This window comes from Miscanthus floridulus, chromosome 8 (genome assembly GCF_019320115.1).
Source record: "Miscanthus floridulus cultivar M001 chromosome 8, ASM1932011v1, whole genome shotgun sequence".
Lineage (NCBI taxonomy): Eukaryota > Viridiplantae > Streptophyta > Magnoliopsida > Poales > Poaceae > Miscanthus > Miscanthus floridulus.
In genome coordinates, this window is record NC_089587.1 from 115,190,294 (window position 1) to 115,205,044 (window position 14,751).

Genomic DNA, 14,751 nt, shown 5'->3' on the forward strand with positions numbered 1-14,751 from the left:
TTGATCCTTCGGCTGACAAAGTATGCTCCACTTGGCAAGGCGATACTTCCTTTTTTGGTTTTCACTTTGCCAAAAAAAAATCTAGAACGAAAGTAATCTAATTTCTTCAGCACTCCTCTTAGAATAGCAAAGAAAGACACCATTAGCCCTTGGCATAATTGACCGAAGATCGAACTGAACTAACCGAGACCGAAGTTTTCGGTCACTAGTTCGGTCTCGAGTCTATACTACCCGAACTTTTTACGGTTAGTTCGGTTATATGCCTCGGGTAACCGAACTAACCGAGTATTTAGATTTGATTGACATAACGTGTACTTTAGACTGTTATTAGTAATATAACATTTATTCTAATGGGTTTATACCCACCATCATACTTATCACTTTGTTTAATATATATGTTGTATTATTATTTTTGCCTTGAAATAGAAAAAAAAATATTGCTAAGATTTGCTACAAATTATACTAGTTAGTTGTTGTTTTGTCTAGTCCGGTTAGTTCGGTTATGACTGAGACTAAACCGAGCTAACTGAGACCGAGCTTACTCGGTCCTGAGTTCTAAAACTAACCGATCGGTCTCCGTTTTTAGATGACCGAACTTTCGAAATAACCGATATTATGTTCCCCCTTTTAATTGGCAGAAGCGATTGAAATTACAAAAATAATCATGACTATATATATGATATATAATCTACAAATGCCTCCTTGCTCAATCCGGTGGAGTTCCACTAACAGGATTTGCTTCATCACACGATAACAACCGGATGCATCGTACAGTACACTGATGACATCATCGGGATAAAAGCAGCTAATAGAAAGGAAAAGTGCATAAAATAAATAAAATTAGTAGTATAGGAAGCAGCGAAAGATTACAGTAGATATCTGTTGGCGCAATGTAATGCCTCTCGATCCAATGTGAGTAGTAGAAAGTACAAAAATCTACATCTTCTGTTCACGGTCTGTAATAATTTATGGTCACCTTACTTGTTTCAGTAATAGTCCGGTCAATCAATCTTGTGCCTTCACTCACGGGTCGTTACCATACCTCTGAAAACTTATAATCAGCTGCTCAGGGGCACATGGGGCAAGAAGACGCGCTCCTTAATCAAACACCATTTGGTGGAGGCGGAGGCGGCCCTCGACTTGGTAAGCGGCGGCCGCCAGAGGTTGCTACAGCAGACGAATTGGTCGATCCAGCTTCGAATGCAGATTTCCATTCGTCACCGGAGTATCCCACCATTCTCCTCGGGCTACTCTCTGCAGGACATGATTGGCGATGAAATGCATGAATAAATTATAGCAAAAACATGCTGTACAGGATTGACATATCATGATGTTGCAGAGAGCACAATCTTAGATAAAAGGAAATTCCCACATGGCTGTATAAAAATTGAGAAAATAAAGATCAACAGCACTTTGTTGGGTCTGGTGTATGTATATATGAGGAACATATATAAATAAGTTCCAGAGATCTCTACAAAGTTGATCATAACATCGCAGTTGCAGAATGTGTATAAAAAATGTAGCTACAATATTTATTGATCAACAGCATTTCTTGGAGCAATTTTCATGCAACCAGGCAGCAGCCCCAAATGTACGTTAATTCATATAAAAGGAATTGACTTACCTGATCCAGCCGAATCTGTCGACAAAGTAGCACTGGCTTGCCGATTGTCATGGATGCTGAGCAGGCGAGTGACCTTGGAAAGAAGGGATGACTGCAGCTTGAATTTTTCACGCTTGCGCTTCACATTATGGTCCTCCTGGATTAACTCTTCAATTTCGGCTGCGCTTTGCGTGCTAACCACAGAACGGAGCTGTGAGTTTGTTACTTCAATTTTCTAGGTAAGAAATATTTCAAACTTTAATGGCTGTAATTGACTAAAATATCTGTATTATCATCCAAGTCATATATCAGAGAAAATTCAGAATATCCGACATTGTATAGTCATGTTCTTGTACTTAAGTAGCTCTAATAAATCGACTGGTACCAGCAGGTATTACATAAATGATGTACATATATGCGGTGCAAAACCATAGAAGCAACTGGCACCTAAGAGGCTGAAACAGCAAAACCTGAATCAAGATCTTAACAAGTAGAAGTTTTCATTTTCATGAAAAACCTAGCAATATGTACCACTAAATCAACTTTGAACCTTAAGAAAGATGAAATCAATAACGTGGTGCTCAAATCACACAGATACATCACACAAGGAAAAAAAAGTAATAAGTTTTTTTCCCTGAAAATAACATATTGACAATGAAATACCCAGTACTCGGAAATAATTTGATAGAACCAACCTTATGGAAGTATACAACTGATTAAGCATATCTTCTTTCGCTTTCTCTACTTGGCAGAGAACCACAGCCTGCTCAACTAGAATAGTAAGACAGTGCATGGCATAAAAAAAAATTAGGAAATCCTGAAAAAGATTGTCGTCTTAACTTGGGGACATTTGCTGCAAGACTGTTGAGGACTGCTTCCACATATCCACGGACTTCCTGGGATATCCATCTAAGCTCTTCTTCAGGGTTCACAGGTTTCTTGAGTATTGTTTCCTGGAAGGATAGTATGTACATGAATGGAAAATATTTTACAAGAATGAAGAGCAAATGCCACATAATTCATCCTTTTCTGCTGTAGTGGAAGGCTTCCAAAAGTTCTCATATGGGGAAATGAAAGGGCAGAACCAAATGCAAGCATTACAAATTCCGTTGACAAAACAAAAATGTAAGGTCTTGCAACATACTAGGGAACCATCTGAATGGCTTTGTTTCATTGGTCCGCCACCTTCTGAAGAGTTTTGTTTCTTTGCAGCAAGCCCTTTTGGGTCAACAATGCTTTTAATCTTGGTGACCCATTCAGTTTTATCACTCATACTTTCAGCCTTCAGTATAACAGCGTTATGAGCTGCCACGGTAATTACTAAAATTTAAGTGAACACTTGGAAAGAAATATCAAAGATGTAATTAATTAGAAACTATAACTGAGAAACATGTAATGAATTAAAAAATAGATCCAAAAGTACCTTTCAACACATTTTTATATGCAATCTTGTGAGTAATCTTGAACATAAGACTAGAATCTTTTCCAGTATCTACCATATTTGCCTTTTTAGAATCCTTAGAACTTCTTGGAGGATCTTCATCATCTAAAATCTCTTCAAGATTACAATCCTACAAGTTGCAAACAAAAATTAATGCAATGATAGATAATGTAACTGCGTGATCAATTGACCACAAGGTAGCACTAGGAGTACTAGGGTACCAAAAACTAGTGAATCTTAGCCAGTCAATCTGACCACATCCTCTTGTTGGCATCCCATTTGGATCAAGCCAGTTCACCTAAATTTTAAATTCTAATTGCATCTATATGTCGAACTTCAAATTGGCAGAAAGGAAATAGAAAACCTTTCTTCAAACTAATAAAGAATAACTAAGCCTGTTGCTTTAGCAAGACCTGGAACTGGCCGAACCAGTTCTTTGCACCTTATCATCTATTCAAAACACCACCCTTTCTGACTACTCTATTGACAACTGATTTATTATGGGATTCAATAAGATGCAAAGCCCACTAAGGGCGTGTTTGGTTTGTGGTCTCTCCTAGGTACCTACCAGGCATTCGATCCTGGCCCCACAGTCGACTGAAATCGGACGCCTGGGAGCGCTGCCTGGGCCAGGCAGCTCCGGCGAGGAGAGAACCAAACAGACCCAAAAAGCTATCAGATATAAGCTAAACATATTGCATCAACATAAACCTGAATGCCCAAATCGCAATAGAAGAATCATGACTCCCCTTCAAAGAAAAAAAAGAAGAATCACAACAGAAAATCACTGAAAAACTTTTACTACCTCCAAATTAATGACACCCCGAAAATGTCTCTCCTCTTGTTTCTTTGTGTATCCAAGCTGGGCACAAAAGAAATTTTAGAGCCACCATAAATGGTAAAAAGGAATGGATGAGTATTTTAATGCTGATACAACCAACCTTTCCGCTTTTCTCATTTAGAACAAACCATCGCTTGCTCCAGTCATTTGCTTTTGCGCGTTTTTTGAACAAAAAACCTTTAGCAGAGAAAACAAGCACTCGCTATGTAATTAATCCAAGGCAAAGATTGACAACACAAAACAGTTCTGCTTATGGATAGCTCTTCCATCTATTTTACTTATTATTATATTTACCTAATAAGATTAGCGATGGTAAATATACAATAATTGTAGCAGGGCCATACCAGCAATAATTTCTCCTGCAGGACCTAAAACTTGTATATTTGATGCCTGTTTCATCTCTCCTTGATGCGAATTTTTTTGTGGGGTTGTATCCTGAAATGGAAACAACCATTTTCACAGTTATTAACATGATGTTTTTGGATACTATAAGACAAACACTATGGGGTAACAACTACTGTTCAAAATGTTTAACTATCCATACACAAGAAATTAGGAAAACATAAAGTAGGCACAATGTATAGTACAGAGTAGCATACTCTGCTTTTGTCTGGATCCTGGCCCTTCCTTGTAGAGCGATTCTTCAGCTCATCCTCTTGGCGTTGCCTTTCCATCCTGGATTTTACGACTTGACAATTAGACAGAAAAATAAAACGATACACCGTTTTATTGAGAATGTACAAGATGGGTGCAAACTAGATGAGAATGTCTGTCAGTGCAAAGGAATTGGATCATTCATGAGTAGACACTTTAGTGAACATGATTTCTCATAATATATTGACAAAACCCTGTCTTCACTTATTCTGATTATGAATGGCAGAGATATTAAGTCTTAACTATGTTGAATTTACAATGACACAAGTAGACAGTTCATTATACATAAAGGCGGTTTACTCGAATTCCAGAATACCATTAAAAAAATATAGAACATTGAAAATAGTTGTGTTCTAAGTTGAAAGGGGATAGGTATGAAATAACTATATAATGAAGGAGGAAATCAACAAGTTTTTTACATACAACTTTTTTAACATTTTACATAGCAAAATCACCTAACCTTCTCTGCACTAAGCGAATAAAATGTTGGGGAGGTACAAATGCTCTCTCCATGTCAACTAGTGCAACGACCATCTTTCTTGCCTCATTCTTGAAACCATCTAGAGCGGCAGATGCTATTGCAATTACCTTGTCAGCAAAGGAAATAAAAAGGGTTACTGACTAACTAATAAAAATCTTTGGCTCTTAAACACACTTAAGGATTTTACCTCCCGTTTAAATGGAGGGTATCTACCAAGTCCTGGAGTTGCATTTGCTGCAGCTGATACTATGTCTAGCAATACACGGTGAACCTGATAACAATAATTCCAAGGAAAAGTATTGAAAGGTAACAATGTCATAAGAACACTAATTTTATACAGAAGTGGTTACAACTTCATTTGAACAGGATAGGTAAGGTCTCTTATCAGCTAATGAATTAATATAATAAAGCATTACATACGTGAAATATTGGCAATTTCAGTAGCAATGGCATGACTAGACTAGTGAATATGCTTGTGGAATCAGGAACTACAGAAATTGACATGAGCATGTAAGCTAAAATGAATGCATCTGTGCGTGGGTGTGTTATGTGTTTTTGGATGTGTTGTACTTTCAGTTCTCTTCTTCTAAATGCAATGATATGCAACTCTCCTGCGTATTCAAGAAAAAAAATGAATAGCCATAGCATAGTTTCTGGGTCCAGGTTTTGATTGAATTAATATGCATTACATCTTTCAATCTTAACATCACAACATATATCCGAAACTTTTCAAGACGTAGAGTGCAACATGACAAATTGAAACTAGGTATTAGCTGTTAGAATAATGCATCTCAATCTATTCCAAGGGCCCAATAGGAAAATATACAGATGTATAAATATACAAAGAAGCCCCTATACTATGGGATAATTACATGTGACTATATACATTTGACACCCCCTTTTTTCTCGAACTACACATGAGAGTTGCGTGTCATTTCATTAAGAAGAAGAATAAAAAGATACAAAAGGGAGGGAAAGTAAGAAACCCCCTCCCAAGAACCCCCTCCTCATGGGGTTTAGTCAATGCAGCATACTAGAAAATAAACTAGGGAAACATGACCAGCTGCCTCAAACGACCAAGGACCTAGGGATCCAAGACCAATGACCTAGCAAGGAACTCATGTAAGGCCGAAGCTCCCGCCATACACCATAGATTGCTCTCATTGGCCATTGTATTGGAAGCAGCGGGTGAGGACACCATGGATGATGTAGCGGAAGTAGTGTACGACACATGAAGGTGATTAAGGATGTGGAGACCCTTATGTTCTCTATGGCGGTGGCTAGTCCCAACTATCTACTAAGTTCGACAGTCTTGAACAAAACAGGAAGAAGAATCAAAACCAACATGATAGCCTACACAAAGAAGCTGCATGGAGTGCTTAGGAACTATGAGCTAAGGTGAGAGAAAAGTGCCTTGATAGCTAACTGGAATGGTCTTGACATCAGTTGTCTGAACAATGACAAATAGCCAGAGGTCCTTAGAAGTGACAAAGGAAGAATCTGATGTTAAATGAAAATAGGCACCGGAATCCAAGATCAAAATACCTGGAGATAAGATAGAGCAATGCCAGCAGAGCTTGACGTGGATTGGTTAGTGAAGCACTGAAGGATGGACACATGTTGAGCAGTCTCACTTGGTGATAACATGTTCACCTTGAGAGGAGCCACTTGAGAACTCCCGCTGAAGACCAACTGAGGACCCTCCCCCTCTTTAGAGGAACCATGGACATGGCCTTGCTTCTTCATACAAAGCATGAATACCTCCACCTCTTACAATAGGTGGAGGCCCATGAATGAGTAGCTATCGATGAAGTCACAGCTAAGCTGTAGTAGTAGTAGGCACAACAAACATAGCTAGAATAACAAGTGATGGCTACTCATAGATACTACAAAACCGAGTCTCCTCAGCTCGAAGTGTAGTAAGGACCTCCAAAGTAGCTGGTGATGGTGATCTGCTCACAGGTTGAGCATGAAAAGGCTCAAACTCAGGATAAATCTCATGAGGAAGTCAACATGCATTGTCAATCACGTTAAGGCACACTATGAGCGCTAGAAGGTGGAGCCACTAGAGCAAGTTGGAGGATCCATGTCATCAATCTGATGCCATAGACAAGTGAACTATAGATAAAAGGCATCCACAGTGGAGTCACCTTGCTGGAGGCTAGCAAGTTGCCCCAACAAGTAGTAGTAAATGGCCTCACCACCTTGTCGATAATGTTCCTCGAGGTACATACAAATCATTTGTGAGGTAGGAAGTTTGATGATCTTCATGGAAATGTAATGTCTCACTCAAGAGCATCAAGAGCAACCTAATAGGCCTCCTAAGTTTCTGCAGCATCAATGGCAAGAGCATCATTATTGCCTTTGTGGCAGCCTCGTCTCCATATCCACCATGGCTGGAGACAGCGTTGCTGAGGATATCAGCAGGACGGGCATTGGTGGACAGGATCTTATACCCCTGACATGTCCCAACTAGCATAAATGTCTAGGATGACTGCATGCCATTCTTGATTGTTGGTCTCATCCAACTTGATGATGGATGTGGTCTATAGACAGAGCAGAGGAGCCACCATACTCTGGGAAGCCGACAGTAATAGCACAATTAGTACTCTTGAGCTGATTTGGGGGCGAGCCATGACTTTGATGATGGAGAAGGAAGCAGCGTAGGCTGGTTTTGCTGCAAGAGAGGCAGGGGTGTCATCAATTTGGGATGGTCGGAAGGTACTATGATGGTGATCAGAAGGGGTGCGACATGGGTGTGTGGAGCCATGGGTTGCAGCCTATGCAAGTGGGGTAGTGTGCAACTCAAGCGAGTGGGTGGGACGCTACATGAAAGGACAGAGCGGCAGTTGCGGTCTAGAGCCGGAGGGCACAAATTAAGGCGACAGCATAGTTGGAGAAGTGGGTTCAGGGTGTGTGGAAGAAGGGGAAAGAGATAAAGATAGACATGGTGGCTATGAGATTCACCGGCCACTCGCTAGCTAAGTAGCTATAGTGTGCCGGCAACAACTAATGAAGCCAAAGAAGGATCTAGAAACCTTACCACATTAGAGTAAAGCATCTAATCTATTCCAAGGGCCCAATGGGCAAATATACAGATGTGTAAATGTATAAAGAAGCCCATATACTATGGCTAATTACATGTGACTATACATTTAACATTTGCAATGTACATGTAGATGAAACCTTGAAGAGGTCTACATCATTTACTAGATTGCAGTGACTACTAGTTCATGGCGGAAGAAGGCTAAAGGAACTCGAATATTACCTCATCCACAAGGAGTATTGATGGTTCCTTTGCTAACTCTAAAAGCCCTTTTATGAGAAACCTTAAGCCTTTTTCAGGTGATATCAGGTATGGCTGATAACCATCAGCCTCCAAAACAACCTAACATAAAGAAAAATGATGCTATAATAACCATAAGTTTGACAAGTTCAAGTAGAGTTGGCTCTAATTATGTTTTATGTACAACTAATTACCTTTTTGACATTTTTCATATCAAAATGCTTGTCCAGAGGTAGTTGTTTGATCCTGGTTGGAAACTTTCCCTCAAAACTTGCAACAACTTTCCAACCCCCACCCTGCATAAGCAGTAAAATTTTGAGGACTTCTAAATTCTAGCAGGTCTTGAAAAAGAGAAATTTCATAGAGGGGCAAATTAACACCTTCAAAGGCATATTGGTATTTCCTGTATGAATAGTATTGCAACTAGGATGAGCTTACACATTTAAGATAGAATAAAATTTATATAAAACATCAATCTCACTAACGAAGTCTACAAATTAAGTTTGTGCACTCATTCCATATTCATTAAGACCATCCTCGTCCCTCATTCCATGTACTTGTATTGAAGTGCCTCATTCGCTTAAGAAACCAACCAAGGCTTCTTTGTGTTCACTTATTGACAAGATTGCAGACTATTTTCTGAGTTGGAAGGGCTCGCTCATGAACCGGGTCGGTAGACTGACCATGGTTAAAGAAGTCCTCACTTCAGCTCCTCTTACCTCATGATTGCAATTTATCAATCTTTCCAAATGTGTCAATAAAGAAATTGACAAGGTAAGAAGTTTTCTCTGGAAAGGGCATCAGAAGGATAATGGAGGCAATTGTCTAGCAGCATGGCCAAAACTTAGCCGACCAATTGAATATGGACTAGGGATTATTCATGACATTTAGACACTTGAGTGGACACTTCGATTGCATTGGGTGATCTATCTTGTCCTGGTGTGGGCTTTCCATGAAAGTGCATCCTATGGTAAGGTTATGTATGCTATAGCTGTTGATACAATAGTTGGGGATGGCATGTCAACCAAGTTTTGTACAGATCGGTAGCTACACAGTAAATCATAGCCATAAGTTGCTCCTAATCTTACTGCTTTGGTGCCAAAACGAGGGCCAAACAATTTATTTGTGCATGAAGCCCTTGCTAATCACAAATGCATTTTGGAATTTCGAGAGGCATTAACAATTCTTGTGTTGATTGGATATCTAAACCTTTGGGAAATTTTAGAGGAAGTCCATTTAAATCTTGAGGTACTGGATCAAGACAAGTGGATATTTACAGAGAGTGGCACATATTCTTATAAATCAGCATACATGGCCTTTTTTGTTTCAATCAACAGATTCAATACTAGGAAAAGGTTACAGAAATGTTGATCTCCCTTACGTTGTAAAGTCTTCCTTTGGGTTGATATATTTATAGATGATGGACAGCTGAGAGACTAGCGCGGAGAGGACTTCCACATCCTGTGTAGTGCCCATAGCGTGAGCAGGCGCAAGAAACTTTGAACATGTGTTAGTTTCTTGTGTCCTAACTCACGATTCTATGTTTTTCGTTCTCCAAAATGTGGTCCCCCAAGCAGTTCTGTCCCCTAAGAGATTCATCTCGCACTAGCTGGTGTGGTGTGGAGCTCTCAAGAGGATAGGAGGACTCAAAAAAGGTTTTAACTCTTCGGTCCAATTAGTTACTTGGGAAATTTGGTTCCCAGATCCCCAGAAAGTACAGCAGTCCGTGCTTCATGAACGTTCGTTGTGGTGTGCAGCTGGTGCAAGGCATCCTCAGATGCTCTTGCTTCCCGAGTCCATTTATTTTTTATCTTGGGGATTGGTCGTTCTTTTTTCCTTTTTATATGGTGCGATTTTTGTATCTTTAAGGCAGTTACAGCCTATATCCTAACACCCTTTATTTCTTCTTTAATGAAGTGATCCACAGCTCTCCCGCATGTTTAAGAAAAAAAAAAGAAAGCAAAGGTGCAACATACTTTTTTTAGAAACTGAAAAGATCAAACAAGTGGCACATAAAACTTCTACAAAGCCTTTTAATACATTGTACAATTGTGGCCAAGTCCAAAACAAGGATGGTTCAGACTGGCTGGTTTATGATGATAGAAATACTGCACAACATTACAAATGAACTGATGCTCAAAGTTTCTAATATCCTCTACTTTTGACGAAAATAAACCTCAGATCATGAATACATCTAAGCGATATATAGGCCAGCAGGACGTGATGGTTTCAGACTGGCCAGTTTATGATGATAGAAATACTGCATATATAACAGCACAAATGAACTAATGCTCAAAGTTTCTAATATCCTTTACTTTTGAGGAAAGTAAACCTCAGACTATGAATAAATCTAAGAGATATATATAGGCCAGCAGGGACTGCATTAGATTTACTAACCTCACCCCCAGCAATATGTTCAAGAAACTTATCCTCATATTCTCGGCAAAGTCCTAAAGCAATTGCCTTGGTTCCATCAGAACTTTGGGCCATCTGTTCTCCAAGCTTTCCTAATTCCTCTTGGACAATTTGAGACTTCCCTTGAAGACTAAAGTGATATGAAAGAGGAATAAAATTATCATTGATTCTAGCATACCACTACACAAGTTGACCAAAAGGAGCGGCTTAAGTTTTTACCCATTAAGGAGATTTGGCAGCCTAGCTGTTATCCTTGTTTTTATCTGCTTAGCAAGTGAATCAACTAAAGCTACTCTCCCAAGCTTACTTTGGGGAGCTCCGCCAAGAATAGATATAAGGGTTTTAACTTCTGCTTGCCAATAAGCTTCCGGTGAGGTTTCAGAACCTACTTCAGACTGAGCAGAGGCAGTAGGAACAGAATGCCCAATTGTAGCTATCCATTGAATGTCCGCTGCAGTTCTTGGACCTTGGTTTACAAGCAAGGCCTGAACAGCACCCAGGGCTTTCTGTTCTCCAGAAGCTTGATCAATTTTGCTTAAGACACCAATGGTTCTAGTACCTAGTAAACAAACACATTAATATGCTTTCATAAAACATTACAAGTAAACTCGAATGCTATGTCAAGAAAGTGTAATGGAAAAGGAGTCCTGTTTTTGTGCAATCTATTATACACACCTTCTGAATCCAATTCTCTGGCAATCCTTAGAGCTCCAGAAGACGCCACGTCAGGTGCTTGAAGAGCTGGAATGATAACTAGCAAAATTGCATCATTGCGTGCAGCATAGTTGCTAATCTGGAGATGTGATTTCAAGTTGCAAGCCATATATGGAGAAAAGAGAGTACACACTTGGTTAGTTTTGCAGTTTCGATAATAATTCTTGACAATATGGAAATGTAGTGGTATTTCTAAACCTAACCACACCATTGCATAGGTAATCTGCTAGTTGCTCAAAAAGCTAAACAAAACAATCAAATAGAGGACTACATAATACTCACCATTGATTCATCCTTGCTCCGTTGATCAACGCCCGGTATGTCAATTAGTTTTAGTGGAGGGGCTGAAACAGAAGGGTTAATGAGAAGTGAATACCCAAAGTAAAATGGTTACCATAACATGAAATTTGAAGGGTTTTATTTTTGAAGACATGAGCCCAGGCATATTTTGTCAAAATTTGGGCAATATTATTGACAAAAGCATCTAGATTTCGATATTAAAACTACTCTTGATATGGATCAGAACAGAAAGGGTTTGGCATGGGTTGCAGACCTGCAGTGGGTTACCCTGATTATTCAAAAATAAAAACCTACATGACAATTTTGTTTGTTTTAATGAAAACTCCCACTATTGACAACTGAATTACGAAAACTCATTGCCATCGATCAGAAAATATTACTGGATTTGTAGCGAAAATAATGACTTGGTATAGTAATTTCTCAAATTTATTTTCACTTTCATGTGTATAATAGGAGTTATGTATTCAATACTGCACCACAGCCCAAAGATTACTATATGTGCTTTATTTTTGCAATCTTCTCTTTGAAATCTATTTATCTTGTACATACATATTTTTCTTCAAGATACATATATAAGCAAAGGTAAAAATGTATCATCCACCTTGACCCTAAGCTTTATTATGTCAGAGCTTCCTACTGTACCTTTAATTCAGAGAAACACGTGAAAGAAGTTACAATCGCTGTAGGATTGACGCAGAACGGCGTATGGCTGCATAAAGCAAACAAAAAGAGTGTGGCCCAGTAGAAATAGATGCAGCCAAAGGAAATAACGTACGGTTCGCCAATCAATTGAATGAAACAGTGAAGTCGCTTATATATTCAAATTAAAAGAAAAGGAAATAGTGTATACTCATTTCTGAACAATTCTCGATTAGCTGTTTACCGCGTATGTAGGGAAAAAAAAGAGAGATAAGAATAATGGAATAGGAAACCAACCTGTGCTAGTGCACAATTTCACAGTGATCTCATCCGACCGCCCCTTGCCGGAAGCCTTACTCAACCTGTCTTGCAACGAGTGCCTGAGGGAACCTGTACCATTGTCGTCATTCAGACATAGTCGCCACAAACACATGCACGCACCCAATGCAAATCCATCCCCTGATTTCACACAGTCCAAGAATTTTTTAGCCACGTTTGAGAGATCGTTCACCAAGAGAACTCACTCGCGGATATCTGCTGCGACTTGCTATCGATCTGCAGAACGACGGCCTTGCTGCTGAGTGATGCGCCCCGCTGCAGCTCAACGCAGATTGGGGCTCTTGTCGCGCCATTCTCCCCGGTAGGCTGCAATCAGCAACATGAGATTCGTCGGTGTAGGCAACAGGAGAAGCGCCTTAAATATTTGGTAAATTATGAATCTCTGCTCCACCATTCAACGTAGCAGAGATGGAATGAAAAAACAATCATATAGAACTGTATTTGCAGAATTAGACAAAGTGTACGCCGAGCAATATATAATATATATGGAACCTAGAAAAGTGTGCAAAAAATGAAATTGGGGGAAAAACTGTGCTCACGAGCACGGGATGTCCGATCAGGCCATTGAGCACCGCCGATTTTCCCGCGCCCTGCACAAATCAAACCATCAAGCCCCAGCAGGAGCGCAAGGATCGGACCGAGTTGCATGCGATTGGGACGGAGGCCCGGAGGGTGTACGCACGACGTTGCCGATGGCGACGACGGTGAGGAAGGATGACCCGCGACGGCTCGGGCGATCATCGGCGGAGGGGTCGTCGTCCGCGAGCAGCGCGGTGCCCTGCAGGGTCGTGTCGGCGAGCTCCGCCAGCTCCTCCATCGCCTCCATCGGTCCAGGGATTCAGGCTGATCGGCGATCGCGTGTCGCGCCGCCAAGGGAGGCGGGTGGGTTTACTTTCAACTGGTGCGAGGGGATGCGGTGGATCCGCTTCTTCGTGCTTGCCGTGCGGTCCCGATCGGGGTTCTCTCTTCCGGGTTATGGAGACGTGGGAGCAGGACACGTACGAGTGGTGACGCTGGGTCTGCGCTCTGCGCAGCTCCGCGCGCAAGTCTCTCCCGTCCAATAAATATAATCTAATCCAACTGCATGCATATGCGTGCAGCATGCCAAAGCGGTGATCGCGCTCGTTTTATGTCTCGTCCATGCTCATGTACTTTAGGAGATGTTTAGATAATCGTTATCGTCACACTTATTTACTAAACTTTTATCGAAGTTCTAACTTTCTATGGTGAGAGTACCAATTTACTCGCCACACCTTAGAAAATGTTAGGCGAAGAGATATAAGTCTAAAGAGTAGGACACGCCGCAAGCAACTGCCAACTGAGGCAAGAAATATAATACTAGCTTAAGAAATTTATAATAGAACAAACATTGTATATAAATCGTAAAACTTAGTCAACATTCAAATATATACCCTCTCTGTCCTAAAAAGACCGTTGTTTTGGGAACCAACCTGGACAAATAGATGTCCAGATTCCTTTCTAAAACAACAGTCTTTTTGGGGCAGAGAGAGTAAGGGCCAAATGACCATGACACAAACAATTTTATGAGGTACTCCCCCCTTTCTAAATTGTAAGCCACATTTTGGCTTTTCTATATATATTATTTCTATTATATAGATAGATATAGTGTATATTTAAGTGCATAGAAAAAAACTATTGATTTAAATATATGCATGAGTGGCTGAAAAGCCATATGTTTGGTTTTGTTAATGGATACAACTAGTGACTAACCTCTATGCTAACTGTGTGATAAGCTAGGTTAGGTCCACACCAAGATGGAGAGCAAAGCTAGGATGGATGAAGGGTGATCATTCATATTGGAGCAAGTTCTTACTTGGAAAAGAATAAAGAGAAAAGCAAAACCCTATCGATCAAGGCAAAGGTATAAGGTAGGGCATTTTGTTTTACCGGTCAAGACGCAATAGATTGCGTGATCGGATTTAGAATAGACGATAAAAGTATAATTAAGAGGGGAACTCTAAAGTTCAATTCGGTTATCTAAGTGCCACTAGGTGAGATGATTTATTGCATATGCATT

At 40.2% G+C, this 14,751-nt stretch overlaps 1 protein-coding gene across 5 annotated transcripts; it reads right to left on the reverse strand.

The window, feature by feature from the left end:
- Window positions 1–713: 713 nt before the first annotated feature.
- Window positions 714–13,673, reverse strand: LOC136477192 (dynamin-2A-like). 5 transcript variants are annotated; one of them, XM_066475273.1, is made up of 22 exons: window positions 13,396–13,667; window positions 13,253–13,303; window positions 12,899–13,019; window positions 12,672–12,764; window positions 11,718–11,779; window positions 11,397–11,514; window positions 10,941–11,280; window positions 10,704–10,851; window positions 8,501–8,602; window positions 8,289–8,408; window positions 5,208–5,291; window positions 5,000–5,127; window positions 4,485–4,560; window positions 4,230–4,320; window positions 3,986–4,062; window positions 3,850–3,906; window positions 3,027–3,174; window positions 2,748–2,908; window positions 2,443–2,556; window positions 2,299–2,366; window positions 1,625–1,797; window positions 714–1,254 (listed from the first exon to the last, which is right to left on the reverse strand). In XM_066475273.1, the coding sequence occupies exons 1-22, from the start codon at window positions 13,537–13,539 to the stop codon at window positions 1,103–1,105; spliced, it is 2,628 nt and encodes an 875-aa protein (XP_066331370.1). In that variant the 5' UTR covers window positions 13,540–13,667; the 3' UTR covers window positions 714–1,102. The 5 variants fall into 5 exon arrangements, 4 of the variants coding, with proteins under 4 accessions (XP_066331370.1, XP_066331372.1, XP_066331371.1 ...); XM_066475275.1 differs by lacking the exon at window positions 714–1,254 and having other exon boundaries at window positions 1,661–1,797; window positions 2,444–2,556; window positions 13,396–13,668; XM_066475274.1 differs by lacking the exon at window positions 714–1,254 and having other exon boundaries at window positions 1,711–1,838; window positions 13,396–13,668.
- Between the last annotated feature and the right edge of the window lie 1,078 nt (window positions 13,674–14,751).

Coding starts and splice junctions, on each gene's coding strand:
- LOC136477192 (XM_066475273.1), bottom strand. CDS start 13,539: ATGGAGGCGATGGAGGAGCTGGCGGAGCTCGCCGACACGACCCTGCAG. Junction 10,852..10,940: donor CTGCCAAATCTCCTTAATGG/GTAAAAACTTAA, acceptor ATATCACTTTAG/TCTTCAAGGGAAGTCTCAAA. Junction 2,367..2,442: donor TTGCAGCAAATGTCCCCAAG/TTAAGACGACAA, acceptor CTAGTTGAGCAG/GCTGTGGTTCTCTGCCAAGT.